This window comes from Mixophyes fleayi, chromosome 1, assembly GCF_038048845.1.
Source record: "Mixophyes fleayi isolate aMixFle1 chromosome 1, aMixFle1.hap1, whole genome shotgun sequence".
NCBI classification, from domain to species: Eukaryota; Metazoa; Chordata; class Amphibia; order Anura; family Limnodynastidae; genus Mixophyes; species Mixophyes fleayi.
Genome location: NC_134402.1, coordinates 282,765,361 through 282,792,349, shown reverse-complemented (window position 1 = coordinate 282,792,349; position 26,989 = coordinate 282,765,361). Strand labels below are relative to the sequence as shown.

Genomic DNA, 26,989 nt, shown 5'->3' with positions numbered 1-26,989 from the left:
TTGCTATACGCAGACCACTGACTTCCCCGCTACCTACCTGCACCTGGACAAGTCTTCTCACCATAAGCAGTGGTACAACTTGCTATACGCAGACCACTGACTTCCCCGCTACCTACCTGCACCTGGACAAGTCTTCTCACCATAAGCAGTGGTACAACTTGCTATACGCAGACCACTGACTTCCCCGCTACCTACCTGCACCTGGACAAGTCTCTTAACCATAAGCAGTGGTACAACTTGCTGTACGCAGACCACTGACTTCCCTGTTTCCTTCCTGCACTTCTTCACGTCCATCAAGATCCTCGTGTTCATATCTACCTAATCATTAACCAGATTGCTGCTAGTCATTGACTTTTCTATTTGCACCCTCTCACCATCTGCTGAGTCATATGTTCCGCTAGTCACCCTGCTAGCAGAGGACCATTGTGTAACCCACACTACTCTGGTAAGATCATCATCTGGTGATATCCTGGGCAAAGACTCCTAGTGCCCGTGACAATATATATATATATATATATATATATATATATATATATATATATACATACACACACACACTATATCTTGCATGTGATAGTTGATTCATCTGTACTATCTGTACAGCATAAAGTCCCTAGTGATCTCAAATGGTGACATTATTAGAATTTCCCTTTACAATGTAAAATCAACGCTGCATATAATTATCCTATGGAAAGACAACACTGCACATTGGTACTGATACCAGATAAATGGTGCCCCTCTCTCAATATAGATCTAAAGCGGGGTGTATAACTCTGAATAATTTTTCAGGGACTCTATTATGGAAAAAATCCTTATCTGTTAATCCTGCATGAGATCATATACTGTGATATATATATATATATATATATCACAAACAATATAAACAACTGGTTAATACTTACCCAAAAGTTGATTGCTGCAGCCTCTCTGCTCTTCTCCCTTCAGCGGCACGGGAACATCAGCTGAAAGGGTGAGGGGGCAGGTCACATGATCGCAGCTGTGATCGCATGTGAAAGATGACTGGCTGTCAGTGACAGCCAGTCATCTTTCAATTGCGAACGCAGCAGCGGGGACGCACCGGGGACGACGTGAGGGGTCTCCAGGTAAGCTCCGCCCACTGGTGAAAGAGGGTGTGGCCGTACGGTAGCTGGGCCTACCGGTGGTTTAACCAGTAGCCCGCTGGGCCAGTCCGACGCTGGAAACAACAGCTAACCCAAGTTAAGAGACCATATCAGATCAAGAGCAAAATTAAACAGAGTCAAACAACCAAACAGTGAAGTCATAATTCATCTTCTTATATTAATTCTGACAAGTTATGAAATTGCACATTTCATGTACAACTGCATTGTGCAACTAGGACCAAACTCAACTATTTTGCTACCTAGGATAAAAAGAGCATGGAACCCTTTCGTACCACACAAACCAATTTATGCATTTTATAATAGGGCATTCTGTGAAAAACATTACGTCAAAACTTATAACTTATCTTTTAACTTTCTTTTTTATTAGATTGGTCAAAGAAAAAGAAAAGCATTTTAATTGATATTCTGTAAATTGCTGAACACTCAACCCCCTTCCTGTTGTCTAAGAAAATTGAGAAGTCTAGGGTATGGGAGGTGTTTCACAATGCTGTTGGAGAGCTGCAATAATTAGCAGGCCTTTATGCAGGTTTATTTAAAAGGACAGGGCATTTGTGTGAGCAGGACTGGTGTGAATATGCAGTCTTTATGGAGCTCCTGCTTTTGTGGGCTGTCACATTTTAATCACACAAAAAGTACTTTTTCAATTATTCCAATAGAGTGCCTTGAGCATTTTAGGTTATTTTCACTTCCTGCCCTTAAGAAATCTAAAATGTGTCCTGTAGTAGTGGAGCAATAAGTGAAAAATATTAGGCAATAATGAGTGTACAATCAAAACTACTGGAAATGTACAATGCTATAGCAAGTAGAAATGAATATACTAAAAAGAGAGGACCAATGACTCAACTGCACCACCACAAACAGCCTCGGACTATCCACCGGTAGGCCCAGCGGGGTTGAAGCTCCGCCCCCTTCATTGTTAGGGCGGGGCTTGTTGTTGAACTTTGTTTTGGATGGCGGCGGCGGCGGTGACACTTCCTGTAACCACACTACCGCGCAGGTGCAGAGAGCCGCGTCTGGGCTCTTTGCACCTGTGCTGTAGTGTGTTTTTCAGCAGTTTTGAGCAGGGGAGGAGGACGTCCTGTAATCAAGCAGCGGCCGCCCAGAGGAACATGAATCAAGGACCGGAGCTTTGTAAGTAACGCAATAGTTTGTTTTTTTCATGTTTGTTTATAGCTTGCGCATTGTCAGGTTCTACAGTCGCTGAGGTTGGATTTTTTTTGTGACATTGACACTTTTGTATATTGCGTCGCTTCAGACTCCGCCCCACAAACCTTGGCACACTTTAGCTTACGGAGGCGTCCCCGGGGAGCAGAGGGTAGGTGTGCGGGTAGGTGTGCGCCTAGTTGTGCGCGTGGCAGATCATCCAGCACCTGGTTTATGCAGAATGTAAGTTTGACGCTAACTGGACTTTATTTGGGATATAATGATAACTGTGTCTCAGCCTGAGATCCCGCTCTCCCTTACCTTATATTCTCCTCTGTTACTGATATATCAATCATCATGAAACTACATAAATAGGTCAAAGAAACAGGGATAGTGAATACAGTAGGACAATGAAAGCTATGGCTGACATCAAATACTACACATTTGCACTAGTAAATCCCTCTTTGCATATAAAGTGATAACTCTTTGAATTCTACCTTCAAATCTGCTGCAGATACATTTCAAAGCCATGAAATTGGTCATCATAAATCCCAGTTGATGACACATTAAGGAGGAACTCTGCCCAGGCTCTCTCGCTAATGGAGAAGACTCAGGATTTACCCTGCAATAAAATGGTGTATTTCCAGCGGTATAAAGCGTGAGGAATCAGCACCGCGTGTGTCTTCCACCTCATCTCTCTCTCACTGGGTGGTGGAAGAGAACAATAAGGCTCATTATTTGGGTATCAGCCAGGGAAGTAACCTGCTGTGCTGGACCTCTCCATGGAAATTCACAGAGCAGTTGTCACAAACTCTCATGTGCTATGTCTGAGTGAGAACTTGGCTTTATAAAGGATGTTCTACACCTGGGACATCTGTCACTTTATGTGACACCACCGAGACCGCAGGACGGACAATGACAAGGATGAGAGGAATTCTGCGGTCTCAGATAATCTCACTGAATCCCAAAATATTCCCTGGTGCTAAAAAATAAACTCTGCAAAGCCCTGGTCTCTGGAGAGGGAAAGTTTCCATGTAACTGAATTATAACTACCCCCCCCCCCCTCTAATTACCACTCTGAATACAAAAATATTGTAAAAATGTTGTTGTAGATTAAGAACAGAACTGACGTATTCCTCTGTGGACCATTTATTTGTCCCCAATGTAGTTATGAGGGCCAAAATCATCCTTACACCTGAATAAAACCTTATAAGCTCAATACATGATGGGCAATAACAACATATGAGGCGAGGGTTGGAGGTAACAAAATGATGCACTTATCATAAGTAACAGTCTTGGTGCATTAGGAGACTACAGGAGCTGGTACTGGAGTTTCTTCCAAACCACAAGTGTTTTGTTAATGGGTCCCATGTAGTTCCCTACCAGTAGAGGGGGCAGGGTCTAATGCATTGCATCCAAAAAGGTGCACATTTAAAATAGTGCTATAAGTTGTCCTCCATGGCCTGACCACACCCCCTTTACTGGCCACACCCACTCTTAAAGTTAGCCACACCCCAATATAGTGGGCCCCTATCACTGCATTCCCCCGGTGGGCCCTTCATGCCCCAGTCCGACACTGACCACAAATGTTTATGATAAGCAGCTATTACTGGAGGAAATAGATATGCAGAAATCCATCATGAACTTGCACCTAAGTCATCCTATGGAATAATTATGGAACAGAATAGGTTTTTTATTAACTATTTAAGGTTATATAATTCACTTCAGAGAGTCACTAAGTAAAGAACTATAATGACATATGTTCAGTCACCAGTTTTCTGTAAATAAATTTAAAGAAAAGTTACCTTTTAATATGGGGAGTATTGATGTTATCCTCAGTGACCATTTTTTTGAAAACATCTCTGACTTCATAGTCTTCTTTAAGATAAATCTGAGACAAATGCTCATTAGTTGTAGTTTTCCAGTCCTAAATAAAAATAAATGAAAAAAAGCTAATTACCAATAATCTATCCTCAGAAAATTGGCATATTATAGTATATGTAATAAAACTACCAGAAATTATTTCCAAAATTACATATATGTCATTTAATGTAATGTCTTACTGAAGTTACAGAAGGTCACAAATAGAGATGAGCAGGCTTGGTTTTATAAAACCTGAGCCACCCCAAACATCACAAATCTGAGTACTGAGCCAGCTCGGTACTCTCCCCCGATTTCTGACATCGGAAAAGACATTGAGGCAAAACATCATTGTTGCGTCGTCGGATCTCACGGGTTTTGGATTTCCCAAGTATCTCCCTCCCCAGTAGATCCGGCACCGTTGCTCACACAGACAAAGGAGAGGTAGCATTATTCTTGTCAATCTCCAGTTCCAAATTCTCCAGTGCCATTGCTCACACACACACACACAGGTGGGGTAGCATTGTTCTTGTCCCTCTTCAGGCTCCAGTGCCAAATTCTCCAGTGATGTTGCTCTGTCGCTTAGTAACCAGCCAGCTTGCTGCAGTCTTTGGCCTAAACTGGATGAAAATAATATTGTGACCTGTGAGGCGCCAGGCCTCCTGGATTGCCCCAGTGTAAAGAGAATTCTCTAAAATTATTATTATTATTACTATCATTTATTTGTTAGGCGCCACAAAATTTCTGCGGCGCAGCACACCGTACAAACAGTAGACTATACAGGGTGAAACAGTACAGAACAATAAACAAAAACCCCTTACACAAATTAGGAAACGCTTTGCTGTTTGCCATACAGAACATAATTTTATATGTAGTGATTTAGGTGTGCTTAGCCGAAATCTCAATCAACCCTTCACTTAGAGCAAAATAATACTCATTTGTAATTGATGGTATCTTACAATGAACATGAATGTCCAGCGGTGTAAAACAAGGGCAAAAAACAGTCACGCTATGACACAACAGTCTTTCCAGTGCAAAAGAATTACACTAACAGGCTGAAAATTACTCCAAAGTGCGTTCAGCCTGGATAGTATGAAATTATCAAAGTAACATAGGGATGTGGTCGCACACAGATGGGACTCGTTATCTATTTGTTCACGGCAAAATTTTTCCATCCAAAGATAGACATATACATTCAGACTGTGTGATGTAATCTAATTAGATCTATAATATACAGCATTTAATGAACTTTGAGATCGCTTCTCTTTTTTCTCAGAAATATTTGGAGATCAGTTGTATCAATATATACAACATCAAGAGATTTGATGATTAAAATCTTATAAAGAGATAACTATGGGGATTATTCTCTTGATGTTTTAATAAGGATTCCCTTTTTCCTGTACTGCTGTCGGGTGTTTTTGTTTTAACACAATACATACACACCACTCACCATTTTTAATACTTCGCAGTTTTTTCATTTAAAATATATAATAAAAGTTAAGTTTTATATTTATATATGGAATTCACCTATAAGGGACTGGAGTGCCTCTTATGTTTTTCTTTTTCTTTTTTCTATATGTAGTATGAAATTACTTATACCAGAGTTTCCCAAACCCAGTCCTCAGGGCTCCCCAACAGTGCAGGTTTTCCATATCTCCTTGCTGGAGCACAGGTGTATTCATTACTGACTGACACATTATAACAGATTCACAGGTGGTCCTAATTATGTCACATGTGATCCGGAAAACCTGCACTGTTAGGGAGCCCTGTGGACTGGGTTTGGGAAACCCTGACTTATACACTAAGCATATCAACTTAAAAATGTATTACAAAATGCTAACATGTACATTATAACAGCACAAAACTAAAAACACATTCCGAGAGTTTTTTATTTAGTCTTCCTGTTCACTGAACTTATTTATTGAAATTATAAAATGTGAATATTTGATTTCAATGAATGCAAAAAAAAAAGTTAATGTAAATATTTGTTGTCACATCTTATTTTATTTTATGGCGAGCACAGATTTGCATTTCTATTGTATACACAAAAAGGCTACAAAGTGAAAGAAATCCTTCCATTGGACATTCAGATTTATGAAAGCCTGTGGTTTTCGTTTGCTAAATAACATACCAGCAACAACTTAAAAGGTTATTTATTATCAGATTTGCCCCATATCTCTCTGTAACCAATGTCATCAAAAACTGTGCCATGGGAGTAGAGAGTCTCTCCATTTAAACTCAATGTGGAAAGCTTCATATGCCTGAAACTGACTTGAAGACTCCTAAATAATAGAAATAATCTATCCAGACAGGTGGATTTATATACAGACACATGATCGGTAGTGACCCTAAGCTTGACCCATTGACCATACATGCCAACTTTTCCTCATTGGCTTCAGGGAGATCCCAGGGGAGGTGGGCATGTGGGGGCGGGGCTGGATGCATCGCATTATTTTGGCCCCACCCCCTAAACGATTGTCACAATTTTGGTCAATTACAGAAGGGGGAGGGCTAAGATGACACCATTTTTCTATAATTGAGCCCCGCCCCCACCACTTATCTATTGCGAGGGCGTGTATCGGGAGGTTGCCCTGCTCTCCCGGGAGCCCAGGAGCTGTCCCAGAAATGCAGGAGTCTCCTGGACATTCCAGGAGAGTAGGCAACTACGCGTTAAAGTAAAGCAGCTAATGAATCTCTAGAGACTGAAGTGTCTTTTACATTTCTGTCTCCATTACTGAAGTCATGTTGTCTTACCTGTCAGTCTTTGATTAAATCTTGGTCTCCATGAAAATGGCCACCTCCATAGGCATCAATACATGGACATAGGACACAATTTCTGAACTGTGTCATCATGCCACAGATGGCGAAGCCAACCACGTCTTGTACTGGCTCAGCATTAGGGAGAATGCCAGACTCTTCAGGGAGTGAGGGAGATCACCTCTATTTCGGGGAGTCTACCTGACATTCAGGGAGAGTTGGCAAGTATGCCATTGACCCTTTCTAAAAAGTCACCATGTGAACACTCTGCACAATCATTTGCGAGATTGCGGACAGAGTGGAAAATCCGCATTTACTTTATTTAAACGTTTACTCCTTTTTCTAAGATGACTGCTCATTTGAGTCTCATTCATGTAGAGTTGGACGCCAAATGTAATCTGGTAACAAGGTATGCATGAAATAAGCACATTTATGTATATACTGTATGTTCACAAATCACAAGATGCGTCCAGCTATACATCACTGGCATATACGCCATGTTTACATCAGAAATAAGAATAATATATGCTTACACACCACAAAAGCCTAAAGAAAGAGTATGGATATCATACAGATGTAGTTTGACAGTGTTAGTAGTAAATGCGAATATCACATGTCCAATATAATAATGCTATTAGTAAAAAAAAGTTATTAATAGATGTGAAAGTCACATTTACCATATGAAATATAATTAAATACAAACACAAAATACTAATACAAAACAAATTAAATTAAATACCACCGTCCATTGTTTTACCCTTTAAAAACTAAATTCTAGTCTTTTTTCCTGCCACAGTCTAAATGGAAATATCAATTAAGTAATGTGGCTGCAATTTCATAGCAGCCATGCTAATGAATTAAGTACTATCAGCTGGAAGGGTCAATACACAAGCAGCCAATCATAAACAAATAGCTAGTGCTGCAGTTCATCATAAGCTTCAACAACAGCCCTCCAGCACCCTACAAAATAAAAGCCTTATGACAGGTGTATCTGTATCCAGGTCTACTTCAGTTGCAATCTTCTGAAAATGTCTTATACTTGAAATAGGTCATCTACCTGAAATCAACTGATGAAGTCTCAAAAACACATTGTTTCTGAAAATTTACATATATGTTGTGAATAACTGATTCTCCTTAGCAACATTTGTAACCATAGAAACAAGCCATACACTGCACTGTTCCCATGATTACAGATGTTGCTAAGGAAGGTAAGTTATTTACAAAATATCTGTCAAATTGCAAGTGTGTGTCTCAGGTTTTACCAGGGAATTCTAGATAATCTATTTTAAGCATTAGGAGTAATTCCATAAACTAATAGTGCCAAGCATAAATTTGTTAGTGAAATGTAAGTCATATTTAATAGAGATCCACACAAGGATTGTTTAAATACCATAGATAGATACTTTACTTTTCATTAGTTTACTTTATTAAATAAATGTATCTTTGCCCTAGACAAAATTACTCATGTACATGAATAAATAAAAATATGGCATTCTAATCGTCTTTAAGGAACAATGTAAATGATTATGTAAACTTAAAAGACACATAATAAATGTTCCATTGCAAAGAAAATCAAATAAAAACATATGAATATTTTTTAAAAGCATTACAATTAAAAATTAGCTATGATCCACACAAAGCAAAACTGATGGAGGGAAAGATTTATAGCAATGTGAATTGACTTCAGTCTATGGGGCATATTCAATTGTTGCAGTTTCCCGCGGCGTTAAATTTATTACCGTTATTACGGTAATTCCAAGCCGGATTTCAGCTCGCAGCTCCCTGAGCTGCGAGCTGAAATCTAGTGTTAGAGGTACCATAATAACGGTATTTACACACACTATTACCATAATGATGTTAATAGTGAGCACGCTGTGTTACTTTTACATGTAACGCCAACAATTGAATATGCCCCTATATGTTGTTTTAACACGCGCTTGTAGTGATAAATGTATATTCTCTTAAAAAATTACTTTACAGAACGTTTTCAAAAACAAAAGCAGTCCTCAATTCATTGAAACAATATTCAAAGCACTGTAAGCCATGTTCTTACATTTTTCCTTTGTTTTATCTTATGGACATATTTAAAGATGAATACATAATATACCTGCTTGCATGACATTGAGTAGACTACATTCCTTTTGGTATGTTGACAATCCCTCTCTAGCCCCTCTGAAAGCCCTGCTCCCAATCTTGTTTATGTGTGATAATCCACTCACAACAGCTGCAGGAACCTTTTAGTTGTCAAAAACAACAACAATTGTATTTGGATGAAACAGCTCAATGAACATCTACAAGCGCCTATGCACACTGCACGGTTAATGGCCAATCAAATTGTTATAGACTAGGGCTACAGATTGCTGTGTGTATGGGCTCTAAACAACCACCGGTTCCAATCAACCAATTTAGCCACACATGGAATTTGTTAGCCAATACACATCTCCTCTAAGCCCATCGTCTACCACCCTCACAAATCCCCACCCTCAATAAACAATAACTTGGTGACATATCCTCACGGTAAGTAGTGGGAATATTATTATTCCCCTTTAAGTCCATAAAATATGACACAGAGCAGGCAGAGTTAGCAGAACCCTATATTTGTTTAAAATTAAATGTTGACATTTTAACAATGATTTGTATTTTTAAGTTTCCAATCATCCATAGAAAGCTAAAGTTTTTTGGAAAGTGTTTTCTTGCGCAATATATTCTTTCCACATCATCAATATATGCTGCAAGTTTGAAACCATAAAAATATTCTCAAAACTTGATCCATATTGATCTCCTACTTCCTGAACATTTGTAAATGTTACAGGGGTTACTTCACCTTCAGACTACAAAGTATGTGTCTTATTTATTGGACTGGTCTAAAACAAAAGTAAGCTAAGTAATCATAATGATTGACAGTATTAGTGCACCCTCTAGTGTTCACACAGAGGAAAACAAAATCCGACTGCCTTTTATTCAATAAGTACCAACATATTCTACAGCGCTGTGCAGTGAGGAAATAAAACAGACATATTTTATTTATATTACATAAACATGAGTTGAAATGAACTGTGTGAAGGCCCTGTTCACTACAGCTTATAATAACAGAATTATCAATAACACTAATAATAATAATTATTATTATTATAATAATAATAATAATAATAATAAACGTTAATATTCTCGTTATATTCATACATTTCTTATGTATTTTTCACAAAAACATTTACAGAAAGCTAAAACAAATGGTTTATTGTATTGGGAACTACTCTTCCCACTGTTGTGGTGTGTTTTTGGAAGTGTGTATTTTTTTATTCTGTCTATATGTTATTTTTTTTAATTTATGTTATATTATTAAAGTTTTCGTGAATGACTCCATAGAATAACAGCTAGCCCCCTCCCCCCTCTGAAAACAATGTAAAGTGCATTGAATCCTACTGGGAGAAAGTGCTATATGAAAAAAATAAACATTAAATTACTAAAATAAACAAAACAGAACTTGCAGACCATGCTGAACAGTCATTGCAATAATAACCCACCCAAAATTAACTGCTAAATTAAAAATCAACATCTTGAAATGAATGTAACTCTATATGAATGAATATATAGTGTTACAACAAAATAGGCGACATGAAGTTTCTTCCGTCCACAAAATGCACCTTCACCTTATCCTTCCTTTTAGGCTCAATATTAGGTATTCCCACTTATCCTATTGATTTGTGTGTATAAGTCCGAGGTATAGGAGAATTGTGACATATGTGAGTCTTAAACTAAATATTCCAAATTAATATATGACAATCTTAATTAATACAAGTTTCCCAACATAGCATTACTTTTTCCATATTAATGATTTATATTCTAAAATATAAAAAACATATACATAGCTGTGATGAATTTATAAACATTATAGTGTAGTTCTGAGTAAAGGAGGAGAATCAGTATAACAGTGAGGGTTTAATGGTGGAGGCAGGGACAGAACAGTGCATCACCGGGCCCCACAGAGGTAGTGGTAGAGGATTACCGGCCCGCTCACTGCCGGGCCCTATAACCGCTGCACCACCTATTGTGGAGGGTTTAATAATAAATTATGGGGTTAATGATGAAGGGAGTTAATGATATAATGGCAGCTTATTGAGGAAAAGTTAATAATAATTCACAATGGTGGAGTTCTAATGAAGCAGAATGGAAGGTGTTAATTATGATTGATGCAGGGGTTAATGTTGATGCAAGAAGGGGGGCTTAATGATGACTGAGGATAGGGGGTTAATGATAACTCTATGGATGGAGGGTTAATTACTATGATTGTAATGATTGCAACATATTCACTATAGTTCTCATTGCATCTACTACTCTACAGATCTCATTATAGCCCTTTCCCTATAGTTCTCATTACAGTCCACTCCCTATAGTTCTCATTCCGGGCCCTTCCCTATAATTATCATAAGAGCCACCTCCCTATAATTCACATTATTGCCAACTCCATAAAGTTCTCATTGCAGCTCCTTCCCTTATAGTTTTCATTGCAGCCCAGTGTTCTCCCCAGAAAATGTTGCCAGCTGTAGTCAGATATGTGCGTATTCTGGAAATGTTCTTTAGGTGTATGTAATATGATTTAGATATAGAGTTGATGTGGGGAAGAAAAGACAGTTGTGAATCAAGGATTACACCTAGGCAACGAGCTTGCGGGGTGGGATTTATGGTCATGTTATCAACATACAAGGCCATCAACAAAATTGCACAAACATACATCTCCTCACTTGTCTCAAAATATCTCCCTACTCGACACCTCCGTTCTGCACAAGATCTACGTCTCTCCTCCACTCTCATCCCATCCTGCCATTTTTGGTTACAGGATTTTTTCCGGGCTGCACCCAATTTGTGGAATTCCCTCCCACGCACAATAAGACTTTCCTCTAGTCTTCAAACCTTCAAGCGTTCACTAAAAACCCACCTCTTCAGACAAGGTTATGATATTCCTCAACCACCATTTTAATTTCCCTAGATTACCCTATTACCATCCTCCTGTTTGTTCCCAATTGTAAAGCGCTACGGAATTTGCTGGCGCTATATAAATAAATGTTGATGATGATGATGATGATGAGGTTGCCCACACTTGCCAAGAATGGTCAGACTGGTTGTCAGTGGTCTAACACACACTGCTGGCTGTAGAGCTCACATAGTGCTTGTTAGGGAGGGGCTGCAGTGTTCTCCCCAGTACCTATATCCCGGGTGCTCCACTCGCCTGTTTTAACTTGTCACCTGGCGTTTGAAACCCAAGAGAGTCCTGTTATAATAGGGCAACCCATTGTTTCTCCTGCTGGGGAGAACACTGCAGACCCTCCCTATAGTTCTCATTACGGACAACTCCATATAGTTCTCATTGCAGCTCCCTCCTATAGTTCTCATTACAGCCCCTCCCTACACTTCTCATTACGGCCCCTTCCCTGTAATTATTATTATAACCCCCTCCCTAGAGTTCTCATTACAGCCTTTTCCCAGTAGTTCTAATTGCAGCCACTTCCCTATAGTTATCATTACAGTCATTTCCATATGGTTCTCATTATTGCCAACTCCATATACTTCTCATTGCATTCCATTCCCTAAAGTTCTCATTACAGCTCCCTTCCTAAAGTTCTCATTACAGCCCCATCCATACAGCTCTCATTACAAACCCTTCCATTCAGCTGTCTCATCGCATGTTACCTACCTTTAGTTGTGACCACTGGCGCCGTTCTGCGGCTCGCTGTGTGCTCCTTGTTGCTCAGAACGGAAGTGAAAACACTTCCTATCTGAGCACTGGATTGTGAGGCTGCTTCATATCTTTTTGGAACGCTCAGGCAGTCCTCCGAGAAGTCTGTGAAGTCAGGTTAGCCTCATGCATTTAAAAATGCATGCGGCAAATGACTGTCTCCAGTGACAGGCATTGGGGGGGTCTCCTGTGCCTTCCTCCCTTTAATCCGGCTCCGTGCTGATGAGGGTGGTGAATGAGTTTAAGGAGTGAAAGGGAGCATAGAGAATAGACTTGAGGGGTATAGAGGAGTAGGATGAAGAAAAGGATTAAGGTAGAGATAGAATGGGATAGGAATAGTTATGATGTGGATTAAAGGGGTTAGTTATATCTGTAAGAGGTGTTAAGTGTATGTAGAGAGGGTGGGGGACATGTATATGCTCTGACATTTATTGGCAGACACAATATAAAACATTTTTTAAATTTGCCTGGATCCTACATTTATTTGGGACAGAGACTCAATACCAAGAGTGTCCTATTTAAACTGGGATATTTGGGTGGTATGTTCATCAGCTATGCATATTGGTGTCACAAGGATTTCCAGGGTTTCATCTGCACTGTGCTCTAAATTACCAGCTCATAAAGCCAGGTTTTCAGGTGATAAAGCTGTGTAAATTATTTTAATATTAAACTGTTGCATACTTCTTCTTTTTTTTACTAAAATAAGATATATAAAGGAATGAACTTAAACATATAGGAGATTTTGAATAGTTTGTGATAGATAAAATAATATCATGTCATTGAATAAAAAGAAAAATCACAAGATACTCACTTCAATATTTGAATTTCCAAACCTTCTATAGGTAGAGTGACATAAATTCACTTTGCCTAAAGGAACCTCTTTAACATTATAATCTTTAGGTTCAGCCTCACGAGCCTGATGCCTAAGCAAAAAACAAAAAATTATATTGTTTTTAATCTTAAGTTTACAAAACTGATGCCATAACAAAAAATTTGAAGGTTACAATATAAATTAACACAATTGATCAGCAATATCGGCTTGTTCTAAAAAGCTAAGACATTATATCCCCATGCACTGAACTGCCAGCCAATAAAATTAGACCCAATTAAAATATGAAAACTGTTTCTAAAATAATAAAAGCAGAAGTTTTAGTTGCATATATTTTCATGTATAAGCAATCTACCACTTTCAAGGTGCTTCAGCTAACAAGTTAGTCCTAACTCTAATTAGCGCTATAACATTTTGTCACTGCGATAGGATTGATTTGATTAATTAAAAGGTAACAGTAATTGAAGATTAAAGTGACATAATTGTAACAAGACTTTGCCTTCTAAGGCAAGAAAGGCGGGATGTTGCCATTCCAAGCTACTACTGAATTTAGAAATAGATATATGAATGTTTGCTATCCAAAGGTAATACTGAATTTAGACAGAGAAACAATATAAGTGAATATTTGTACATTCTACTGTATATGTATTTAATGCACTTTGTGATACTGCATAAACACTGTTTATGATGCAAACATTAGATGAAGTAAGGGGAGGATTGGGAACTTAAAGTGGTCCTGGAAAAAATTATCAAAGTGCATTTTTGTAGGTGGGACCAAATCAATTATAGGTGGGGCCAACACAAAAGTAGGCGGTGTTAGTCCTAGGCACATCATTTGTAGGCAATGATAGTGTAACTTGTAATAATAGATGAAGTCACAAAAATGTCAGGAAGAGACAGAGAAAGTGGAGCTAACACACAAATAGGCAAATCATTGCTTCAATGCAACAATTCAAAAAATTTATTTTTCGTCCAAAAAATAAACAATTAAATGAAAATACTCCCATGAATGAGCCATGCAAAATGTACTGCAAGATAAACCAGGTATTAGGGTTTTGCATGATAATTTGGCAAGTATTAGTGATAAATACACAATACAGAGAGAATCCTAGTGATTGCCATATACAGACTACATCCTAGTGTCAAGGTCAGATGCAGAAATATAGGATCCCCGGATCTACCTAACTTGGCACTACTCTACTCTGACTACTCTACCCTGAGGCGCAGAGTCTCACGAGACAGATTGTCTTCCCCAGGAATGCCTAACAAGGAGGTATGGGTTTTGCAGCCACTGCCCTGCAGGTCGTGGCCCTCAGAGAGAGAGTTAGACGACATCAGTATGGAGAACACAGGAATGGGAGGAACTCTGCAGAGAGATGCCACTCTGCGGCATCTCTCAACCAGAGATTACCTGGTTGAACAGCAATCAGAGAATCACTGGAACAGTGAGCTGAACACTAGGTGGTGATAATTGTGAATGAGTGGCACTGAACAGCAACCAGGGAATCATTGGAACAGCAAACTGAACACGGGGAGGTGATAATTGTGAATGAGTGGCACTGAACAGTACACAAGAAATTACTGGAACAGCCAGCTGAACACTAAGTGGGGATGGTTGTGGATGAGTGGCACTGAACAGCAACCAGGGAATCACTGGAACAGCGAGCTGAACATAAGGAGGTGTTGGTTGTGGATGAGTGGCACTGAACAGCAACCAGGGAATCACTGGAACAGCAAGCTGAACATGAGGAGGTGATGGTTGTGGATGAGAGGCACTGAGCAGCAACCAGGAAATCACTAGAACAGCGAGCTGAAGCAGCAGGAGCAAAGGGAGCCACATCTGTGCACTGTCAGGGCTTGACACACAAAGAACAGGCACCTGACTGCAGGTCCAGGTGCCTTAAATACCCTGCTAATGATTAAGGCACCAATAGTAAAGAGAAGGTTTTAAAAGAAGATCAGATCTGCATATGAGCAGACCCAAATCCAAGATGACCACCGCCATCGGACGGGCGTGACACTCAGCGCCGAGAGGGACCCAAATGTGAGCCTGGCGTGTGATACCTAATGACTGATATTTAATACAGAAAGCATCTTAGTGACTGATATACAATACAAAAGAGCATTGCAGTGACTAATATACAATATAAGAGAGCATCCTAGTAACCAATATTTAATACAGAGAGAACATACTAGATACCACCATACAATACAGAAAGCATCATAGAGACTGATATACAATGAAAATAACTTCTAGTGACAGCCATAAAATACAGAGAACATGTTTGTGAATGCTAAACAATAAGAACAGTATACTAGTGACCAGTATCCAATTGAGAGAGTATCTACAGAACTATATACAATACAGAGAACATTATAGAGAGCACCCTAGTGTCAGCCATACAATAGAGAGAGCATTCTTATTACAACCATACACTACAGAGAGCATTCTTATTACAACCATACAATACAGAGAGCATTCTTATTACAACCATACAATACAGAGAGCATTCTTATTACAACCATACAATACAGAGAGCATTCTTGTACTTACCTTATATTACAGATAGCATTTTTATGGATCCTAAATGAGTTGGGCCGGATCATAAGAGGAGCAGAAACCATTAACATTTCCTCAGCACCACTTACTATCAACCTCTTTCATGGGGTTGCTTGTCCCTTCTCTTTCTGTCTCCTTTGTTTCTACATCTCAAACAGTTCAGTAGATTGTAACCCATCTATTTTTTCTTTGAGAGTACCACATTTTAACAGTGCAAAAATGTTCCTTTTCATGTTATTTTTAGCTTATATCTAACAATATGTTTGCAGTATGCACCATCTTGTTCATTATGTCCCAAATCACCTAAATGGCTCAACAATATCAAGCCAATAACAACCTTATATATCAATGCTGTCACTGTAACATATATCAATGAGCACAGTGAATAACAGTGCCTTCTAATGACATGATGCATATTTCAGCAATTTAATTTATCAGAACAGTATACGAACTGTGTATTGTTGTGTTCTAAGCCTCTTCAGCTAAGGTGGTAAGGGCTTAGCTGGGCACTTGATAGCAATGGTCAACACAGTGAGGCAGTGCCCTGAATGGGCTATAAGTGTTTGTTATTTTAAAATATGTTGCTGACAATTAAAAAAGTCTAACTTACTGGGTTGAGATCTTTATATTTCCACCTAAGCACTACATAATTGAGCTTGTATAATACAACCGGCCAGCATACAGTCGCTTGTATTACACAAGGATTAGATAAATGTTTCCATTTCCATTGCACCAGATCCTCTGCATTTAAGTGTGTGCTTCTGTTTTTATGTTTGTATATAAAAAACACTGCTTATGGGGTAAACATTAGATGTAGTATTATACTGCCAGTTACTGTCTATTTGTAGTGCAATATCTATTGACCAATAATAAGCCTTAAAATATAATTTTTGATTGCACTTTTGAAGACAGTGTTCACATGTAATTACTTTGCCTTTAAAAGATTTTTTTTTTATTTACAAGGGCACAGTGATGGGCTTTGTAGTTGCTCCATCATATGCTAATACTTTCAAGGATTTTATTTTAGAAAAAATGCTTTTTTACTCCAGATACTAAGGAATGGATAATCTTTTACATATATATTGACAATATCTTCCTAATATGGAGCAGTTGAAAGTTAAACATGATGATTTATGATATCAATGGATGATATCAAGGGATTAGACTCAGAAATTGCCTGTACAGAGTGTCATCTCCTGGGTATTCCTGGGGCTGCGAGTCTGAGTTGCATTCATTCGTTATTACAGATGAAGAGCACAGATCAAAGGTAAATCTTGTATAGTGTGTACACATGAATCGCCAGGCTGATCAGAATTTTAATCGCTTTAGATAACAAATTGGTCTAAAGTTTTTGTAGTGTGTACCTTGCCTTAATTATCTCCTGATATGTAAAAACAATCATATTGGCTCACAAAGTCCTACAAATTTGAGTACTATAATCTCATGTGACAAACAGCACACACATAATTTACTTTATCAGTATTTATTCAACAATAACTAAACCAACATGAAGAAGCCACATGGGAAACACAAAAGGTAGAACCCCCTTTAGCAGCAATAACTTTAAGTAATTGCTTTCTATATGCATTTATCAGTCTCTTACATTGTATTCGAAGATATTTGGACCCCCTTCCCCTTATAACTGCTTCAGATGATGAGTTAGGGCATTCATTTTTGCATTGGTCTCTTAGGGTCCCTGCCACAGCATCACAAATTGGGTGAACACTGGCCTTTGACTTGGGGATCCCAAAACTTTAGTTCTTTTCTTTTTAAGGTATTTAGTTATAGATTTTCTGGTGTACTTAGGATGGGGTCCAAATTTGGCCAAGCCTCAGTAACCAAACAGATGGGCTAATATTTTTCTGTAAAATTGTTTGGAAGTAGCCTTACAAACCTGCCCAGACTGATGAGCAGCAGCAACTGTTTAGTCTGAGATCACTGCAGATGTATTTTCTCCCATCATCATCATCATCATCATCATCATTTATTTATATAGCGCCAACATATTCCATAGCGCTTTACAATTGGGGCCAAACATAATTAACTAATAAACAAACTGGGCAAAACAGACAAAGAGGTGAGAAGGCCCTGCTTGCAAGCTTACAATCTATGGGACAATGGGAGATTGACACATGAGGTTAAGTCTACATTTTGCATTTTGGCCCAGCCAGACTGCAAAGGTAAAAGTGACTCATAAGCTAAATTAACCCGTCACACAACAATGTTGGTCAGGGGGTAGTTGTCTTGTGTGAAATTGTGTAACAGGCTAAAGGTAGCGAGGTTAAGAGGGTGGCTGAGGAATATTATAAGCTTGTCTGAAGAGGTAGGTTTTAAGAGAACGCTTGAAAGTTTGTAGAACAGAGGAGAGTCTTACTGTGCGAGGGAGAGAATTCCATAAAGTGGGTGCAGCCCCAGCATGGCGTTACATAAAACCAGAGTGCACCAAAAGGTTCTGCTTTTATATAGAGGTAACAGTGAATCCTGAGGATCAAATAATCAAGTGGACTAGATTGATAAGCAGCACTTGGTTGAAATTATTTTCTTTATTGCTATTACATAAGTAAGGGACTTTTCATACACGGATTCGTTTTTTTGTTTTGTTTTATTAATAAGTAATGATAAATACAATGTTATTGTTAGTAGTCGCGGTGGTGCAGAGAGTCGCGGCGGCCGCGGGCACCGCCGCGACTCTCTGAGGCCCCCTGCTGGCGTCCCGGGCCGTCACTATGAGGACCGGGACATCACTTCCGGTTTCCGCGTCCCGGTTGCCTGGTCAACAACGCGGATGCTCCAAGCTCCCTGATTGGCTATTAAGATCTCTGAGGAAGTTGTATTATACAATGAAACGCGTAAGATAGGTTGCCTATATTCACGGGGCAATTATTACTTGTATGCAGAACCTATTCACGGAGCTCACATCGATACCAACGTTAACATTGGAACTTCAAATTCTTTACACAAATTAAGGATCTTGGAGCGGAGATTGATTGCATCAGCTTTACCGCAAGAGACCTTACTCAATCACATATCTCTAACAGGACGGAACAGAGACCTCCGGTACACACATACACGTAGAAACCAGGAGTGTGGTGTGCAGTGCGGGAGGAGGACTCCAGCTGTAACCCACCGGCAGCACGCCAGCAGAGGTAAGCAGCGCCGACTGAGAGAGACATTTCTTCTTGAGCATCTGGTAAGCTCATGTTTTCTATACTACGGATGGTATCTGATTATACCTTTATGACTATGTGCAATGAGGATGCTGGATTAGGCTGTGTATATCGCTTAACATAAATATTCACCGGAATAGTTCGGGACATTAATATCTCAATCGGTGACTAAAAGCGGACAGCCACGGAGTTATCAGGAATTTTTTGTATATATCCAGTTTAGTGTGGATCCATTCCGTCATCAAGAGGTTCTATTAAAGCTGTTTTATCAATACTGTTACTCTAATTGAGGACCATAAGCGTGCAGCCACAGAGATACTATGAATTCACATATATCCAGTTAGTGTGGATTCACTCTGTCACAAAAAGGTTCCACCAATGTTGTGAGCTCACACGAATTTCTTTTGAATCAATATACATATGTTTGTTATTATTACACTCTCGGGAAACGCTGTTATTACATAGGTGCACCTAATGTATGAGTTTCCTCGTGTTATTACAAGAATGTATCTGCATGCATTATGATTATGTACATGTTATTTTAATGATATATTAAATAATTTTAAATTCACATTGCATTCGCTGGTCTTTGGAGGACTTTCTAGTATTACTGCATTTTTTATTTGATACATCATTTCTTCAGCTGGCTTCTCCATGGACCCTAATAAAGTCCAAGCAATTCAAGACTGGGTCCTTCCTACTAACCTCAAGGTTTCTTGGCTTCGCCAACTATTACCGGAGGTTTATACATTCCTTTTCTTCCTTGGTGGCTCCTATTACTGCCCTCACCCGGAAGGGCGCAGACGCAGCTAATTGGTCTTTGGAGGCGTTGGCAAGCTTTTCTGCCCTTAAAGTTGCCTTCACATCTGCACCCGTCCTCAGGCATCCAGATCCGGAGCTTCCGTTCATAGTAGAAGTAGACGCCTCGGATGTAGGAGGAGGCGCCATTCTCTCTCAAAGAGATCCTCAAAGTAAAAAATTACACCCGTGTGCATATTTGTCCAGGAAATTCTCATCTGCAGAAATTAATTACGACGTTGGGAATAGGGATTTACTGGCCATCAAGTGGGCCCTCGAAGAGTGGTGGCATTGGTTAGAAGGAGCAGTTCACGTGATTACCATCTTCACAGACCACAAAAACCTTCAGTACATCCAGACCGCCAAAACTTTAAATCCTCGACAGGCCCGCTGGGCTTTGTTTTTCACCCGGTTCAACTTTCTCATCACTTACCGTCCAAGATCAAAGAATACCAAGGCTGATTCGCTGTCTCAGAGTTTTATGGCATCTTATTCTCAGTCTCCTGACCCGCAACCTATAATTTCCTCGACCTCCATTCATCTTGGTCTAACTCAGGATCTTGGGGCCACACTCCGCCACTTTCAGAAAATTGCTCCAGCTCCGACACCCGCTAATAAATTGTTTGTCCCAGTGCATTTGAGAAAGTCGGCCCTCACCAAATGTCACGATAACCGCTCAGCAGGTCATCCTGGTATCCGGAAAACCATAGAAATACTTTCTCGCTGGCTTTGGTGGCCCACCTTGTCTGCTGATGCAGAAAACTATGTCTGCTCTTGCCCGGAATGTGGTAGAAACAAGTCTTCTAGGATTCATTATTCTGGTCTTTTGATGCCTCTACCTACCCCAGGTAAACCGTGGACCCATCTTTCGATGGATTTCATAGTCGACCTCCCACGGTCTTCTGGACACAACACCATCTGGGTAGTTGTCGACCGTTTTAGCAAAATGGCCCATTTTGTTCCATTACCCAAATTGCCGCATGCAAAACTTTTGGCCACATTGTTCATTTCACATATCTTCCGTCTTCACGGCCTCCCAGACGACATTGTTTCAGATCGAGGATCCCAGTTCATTGCGCAGTTTTGGAGGGCATTTTGCAACTCACTTGGAATCAAAGTCAGTCTATCGTCTGCTTATCACCCTCAGTCGAATAGTCAACCGGGGAGAGAACTAACCAAACTCTTGAGCAATTTTTGCGTATTTATGTATCAAAGTTTCATGACAACTGGTCTTCTCTTTGCCTTGGGCAGAATTTGCATATAACAACTCTTGCCATTCTGCAACTGGCACATCCCCTTTCTTATGTAACTACGGTTTTCATCCTAAAGCGAATTCTCTCTCCTCTTACCATGTTACCAGGACTCTTTCCTTTACATCTCGGCTAAAGCTCATCTGGAAAAAAGTACACTCTGCTCTACGTCAAGCCTCTTGCAGGTCCAAAGTCCTCACTGATCGTTACCGTAGTCCTTGTCTATTAAAAGTGGGTGATCGAGTCTGGCTGTCCACTCGAAACATCAGGTTGAAGCAACCCTGTAAGAAGCTAGGTCCGCGGTTTATCGGACCATTTCCTATTGTGGAAAAGATCAATCCGATGGCGTTCAGACTCCAACTTCTATCATCCTTAAAGATTCCTAGTACCTTTCACTGTTCTCTCCTGAAAAAGGCGGTTCCACCCAGCAGGTTCCATCTTCACTCTACAATTAGACCTCGGCCTCTGCTTGTGAAAGGTGACCATGAGTTCATCGTGGAGAGAATCCTGGGCTCAAGAAAAGTGCAAGGTCAGGTCCAGTTTTTAGTGCACTGGAAGGGTTACGTCCCGGAAGAGCGATGTTGGATACCTCAGAAGCGTCTGCACGCTGAGAGACTCAAGAAGGAATTCTTTAAGAAATTTCCCACGAAGCCAGGATGTCGGGGTTCCTTGACTCCTCCTCAAGGGGGGGGGTACTGTTAATAGTCGCGGCGGTGCCTGCGGCCGCCGCGACTCTCTGAGGCCCCCTGCTGGTGTTCCGGCCGTCGCTATAACGACCGGGATGTCACTTCCAGTTTCTGCGTCCTGGTTGCCTGGGCAACAACCAGGATGCTCCAAGCTCCCTGTCGCGGCGCCCCGTCAGCTGGCCAATAGGCGGGCGTGCACACGCAGGGCTAGTTAGGTGATAGCCAATCATGGCTATGTAGATGTTCAGGAGGCAGTGTGTTTGGGTGGTCTGTTTATTATGCAGCTGACACTGCATTTACTATTGGCCACCAGGTACATTATCTATTAGGCCACTCCTCTGGACACTTCTAAGGGCTCTTCCCTGATTGGCTACTTGGTCTATTTAAGGCAGTGAGGACTGAGCCTCACTGCCGGTTATAGCGTCCTGTTTACAGTTCTGCTGCCTGTTTTGTTATCTCTGTGCTTGGTGTTAAACCTATGATAGACTTCCCGTGTATCACCCTCGCTTGTTCCTGGACTTTGAACCTGTGCTTCTGACCCTGACCATATACCTGAACCCGGATTCTGCTTCTCTGCCAGTGCCCCTGACCTTTCGCCTGTCCCTGGATCGCGAACCTGTGCCTGTGACCTCTGACCTTGGTTTTCTCTGTACTTTACGCTGTCTGCTGCCGGCATCAACTCTGCCTAAGCCCCACGCTGCTGTCCGCCAATCACTCCATCCCTGGGTTCTCCTTAGCCGTTATACAATTCTCGACCCTCTGTCAGCCTGCGGCCAAGTCTGTCCCCACCACTAGGGGCTCCAGCGAACACCAGGCTCTCGGAGTAGATTCTGAGTTTTGTTGTTCCGGCTGGGGAGTTCCTAACAGTTATGGGTTACTTGTCACATAATATAGTTATCAAATTGTAAGACTTGGTGAGGACTAGATAATTGTTAATTATGTCCTGATACGTAAAAATACAGTTTTGAAAGACGGTGTACTTTGTTTTTCACAAAACTGTATCACTTTTATATCTTTGTATTTTTCAATTGAGAGCAAAACTTACCAAAACGTATCCCGAAATCCTCCAACATATAATACAACCAAGGAAGAGCAGTGAGCAGATGCCTTGAGTGTTTCCCGAAAATAATAATACAAAAAACCCAAGTCGCTCAATCAGTCTCTAAATTCCAGTTATGAACTAATTAAGCAAATTATCTTTTTTGTAGTATTGCTTTGGCAAGCACTTATTTTATATGACGTGTTGGAGGGTTTTAGTGTACCTTCTGGTAAGTTTGTACTTTTAAACTGAAAGCAAAAAGTAATGTGTGACTCTTTACAGTTAGGACTATTTAATGGACCTTGAAAGTGGTGGATAGCTTATACATGTGTTTGCAAATGTATTTAACTAAATTGTCTGCATTTATCATATCGTTTAAAAAGATACTTTATAGTAAAATTGGGTTTGTTTTACTGATTGGCATCTAAATACAGTTAGATCATGCTTCTACTGTAGTTTAGGAGTGTACCTTTTGGGCAATGTTAGTAAATACCTCTCATGGTCAATGTAATTCCAGGAATTACAGCAGCATAAAGCTATCAATATAAAGAAATGATTAGCTGGATGCCCCATCTTCTCAAAAATCTACCATAACTCCTCTCTCTCAATAGCCCTTCCACTCTACCCACCGTTATAAATTACTATAATCATTCTATTTTGTTTTAAGTAAAAGTACAAATGTAACAAGCGTTAACATGGCACCTGATGCATCATGTTGCAATGCACTGTGTATAGAACACATTGCTATTATATATTATCAGTGGCGCACGCAGGGGGGGTTTCTGGGTCTCCAGAAACCCCCCCAGCGCTAAAAAGTGCCCTACACATTGGCACTGTAGTATACAGCAGCCGCGGCGCTGTCTAAGAAGCGTCCGCGACGGTGCTGTATTGTATACAGCACCACTGCGGACGCTTCTTTGACAGCGCCGCGGCTGCTGTATAGTATATTGCAGCCGACACAGAGCTGCCGCGCATGCAGCACGGTGGCTAAGTGGTTAGCACTTCTGCCTCACAGCACTGGGCTCATGAGTTCAATTCCCAACCATGGCCTTATCTGTATGGAGTTTGTATGTTCTCCCTGTGTTTGTGTGGGTTTCCTCCGGGTGCTCCGGTTTCCTCCCACACTCCAAAAACATACTAGTAGATTAATTGGCTGCTATCAAAATTGACCCTAGTGCAAGGTTTCCCAAACCCAGTCCTCAGGGCTCCCCAACAGTGCAGGTTTTCTGGATCACATGTGACATAATTAGGACCACCTGTGGATCTGTTACAATGTGTCAGTCAGTAATGCATACACCTGTGCTCCAGCAAGGAGATATGGAAAACCTGCACTAGGCCCTAGTGTCTTTCTCTCTCTGTCTGTGTGTGTGTGTGTGTGTTAGGGAATTTAGACTGTAAGCTCCAACGGGGCAGGTACTGATGTGAATGAGTTCTCTGTACAGCGCTGCGGAATCAGCAGCGCTATATAAATAAATGGTGATGATGATGCGCAGCAGTTCTCTAGGGTTTTGTTTTTTTCGGGGGCGGAGGAAACCCCCCCCCATAAAAATCCTCTGTGTGCCCCTGATTATATCATTATTCATAGTACCCTCAATATTATACCACTAGACACAGTTCCCCTGAAACTGGACTGGACTGAGGACATTTAATTCATCACCCATTTCTCACAGTTTATTGTTCTTTTTAATCCTTGGCCCAGTATATACATCAGAGCATCGGTGTATTACATGTATTTTTATTTCATGTTGTTAGGTACATTTTGCCCTTGCTATTACCTGCAATAATGTATGTATTAGAAATATAAAAACTGCTGCCATATTGTGTGAAAATAGCAGGACAGCAGAAGTCATATTGCATGACAGGATGGAAAGTTCTGTTAGATAAGGTATTTAAGTTAACTAAGGTAATTACCATTTGTCTCAAATGCCATTGTTATGAGGTGTGGCATAGATCTGGGCTGTTAGTAATCAAAACAACATCTGAGTGACTGTTAAGATAGCTAGATGGCAGCCCAAGTTAGTTATCTAGGTCAACAGGTAGCCAGGAGGTACTAGGAGGTAACTAGGTTTGAACCACCAGATTATGTGAAATGTGTCTCCACAGTACAATACTGGCTGAAATAGCATCGGAACATTTATTAATATGTATCAATATAAATGCTATTGTATCAAAATGTACCACAGACTTAAATTGTGTAATGCTGCAGATACAATGCGTCAAATGTCTTAATGTTTCACTCAAGTGTAACGTGTCATACTTTGATCTAATATTTTAACCCTTTGTTAAGTGTATCCAGTCAAATAGTTAATTCAGTTAAGCAATTGCATTGTATAATTAAGGTAACATAGACAATATGTCCAACAGTTAGATAATTTACATGTCCACTGACAGACCCCTGCTGAAAGGGTAAGGACATCTTGACCATACTCCCTGTGTGGACAGCAAGCAATATAAGGAGAGCAGAATGTCAATAGATTCATTCTATCTTGGAGGATCTTGTTGTATATAATACCAGCACAAAGGACTCTGGACTCGGCATGGTCTGTGTGAGCCAGTATCCCAGGCTGTGGACATAGAAACTGTCTAGCTAAATGGTAACGGTAACACTGCGGGACGATAAGATTCTGAAGGATACTGAGATTGTTACTTTGGCAAGCTGACTGCAAGAGGCTGCTGGAGGGTACACGCTACCATTTACCCTGTACTGTGTGAACTGTCTTATGGTGTTGTGCTGTCGTAAAAAGGCCTTACTTTGGATATATTCTGGTCTGCTCAAGTGACTTGAATCCCACGGACAATATCCGCCATCCCAGCTAAGAGTGGTTTCCTCACACATGAGTTCCCAAAACATTAAGCCAGCAGTTACAGTACACCCCGCCCCCAGAGTGTTTACTGTGCCTCCCAAACATTATGTCAACAGTCACAGTGCCCAAAACCATTATTACAGAAGTAATACAATTTACCAAACATTATTTCCGCTGTTATAATACACTCAAACATTATGCCAGCAGTCACCTACAAATATTATGCCAGCAGTCACAGTACCAACAAAATATGCACTGCCCACTGCTCCAAATATGCGAGCAGTTTGTGTCTACAAAACATGTAACTCAAACATTATGCTAGCAGGTTGCTTTGGGCCACCAATACTGCTGTTGTATGTTTGGTGGTAATATTAGCTGCAATACTGCAATATGTGTGGCAATCATAGCCAGTTCTAAATGTGCTTTATTTATTTATTTGAAAGATTAACAGGAGTAGTATTTTTGGTATCCTAATCCTAAACCAGTGTGACTGTGTCTGACACCCGAACAGAATCATTAGGTGACTCTTATGAATAAAGCAAGTTTCATGCTGCCAAGTACTTCGATAAATAAGTATAGCAACACTCAACATTGTCTCCACAGAAACAATTCACTTTAGCAGTCACTTTATAACTAATTAGATTTTAGAACTCCAAGCTAATTTTAAAATGAGCACTGTTTAGAGATTTTGGCTGTAAAATACGACACTGCAGAAAACCACGTAGATATAGAATGTTTTCATTCGTGAATGAGTGTTACATGATTAGACAAAACATGTGAAAATACAAAGTCTCAGATCTGTCAATTTATAAGACATGTTAAGGACCATTCTCTCTCTTACCAGCCTGACACCATGGTTGGCTTATCATAGTGCATATGATTTGAGCGCAGATACAGGGAGCCTTTCCTTTCCAGCACATCGCTTTTGAAGTTGCCCATTACATATATTGCCATTGTAGGTAGGTTCGGTCTCTAACTCGTATAACCTCTCACACCAGCTCCGTTCTAGAATCCCAGTGATGTAACAATGCATTTATCACGTCAGACACAGTACATTCGGGTATGCATCCGCAATGCCAAAAATAGTGCCATAATCATCTAATTTTTACTCTCCCATTAAACACTACAACCTCAGTTAACAAACACTATAGCAAAGTCTAATAGCCACCAGCGTCAGAGCTGACCGAGCGAACCATATGATGAAGGTTTGCAGCAACCCA

At 40.2% G+C, this 26,989-nt stretch overlaps 1 protein-coding gene across 1 annotated transcript in view; it reads right to left on the bottom strand.

Moving 5' to 3' along the window:
• Nucleotides 1–26,785, bottom strand: part of CFAP95 (cilia and flagella associated protein 95) — a 43,557-nt gene extending 16,772 nt beyond the window's left edge. The window contains exons 1-3 of the mRNA XM_075191726.1: nucleotides 26,611–26,785; nucleotides 13,448–13,559; nucleotides 4,091–4,212 (exon numbers count right to left, since the gene is read on the bottom strand). Of these exons, the coding sequence (XP_075047827.1) occupies nucleotides 4,091–4,212; nucleotides 13,448–13,559; nucleotides 26,611–26,723 (347 nt within the window). The 5' untranslated portion in view covers nucleotides 26,724–26,785. The remainder of the gene's footprint in view (nucleotides 1–4,090; nucleotides 4,213–13,447; nucleotides 13,560–26,610) is intronic.
• Between the last annotated feature and the right edge of the window lie 204 nt (nucleotides 26,786–26,989).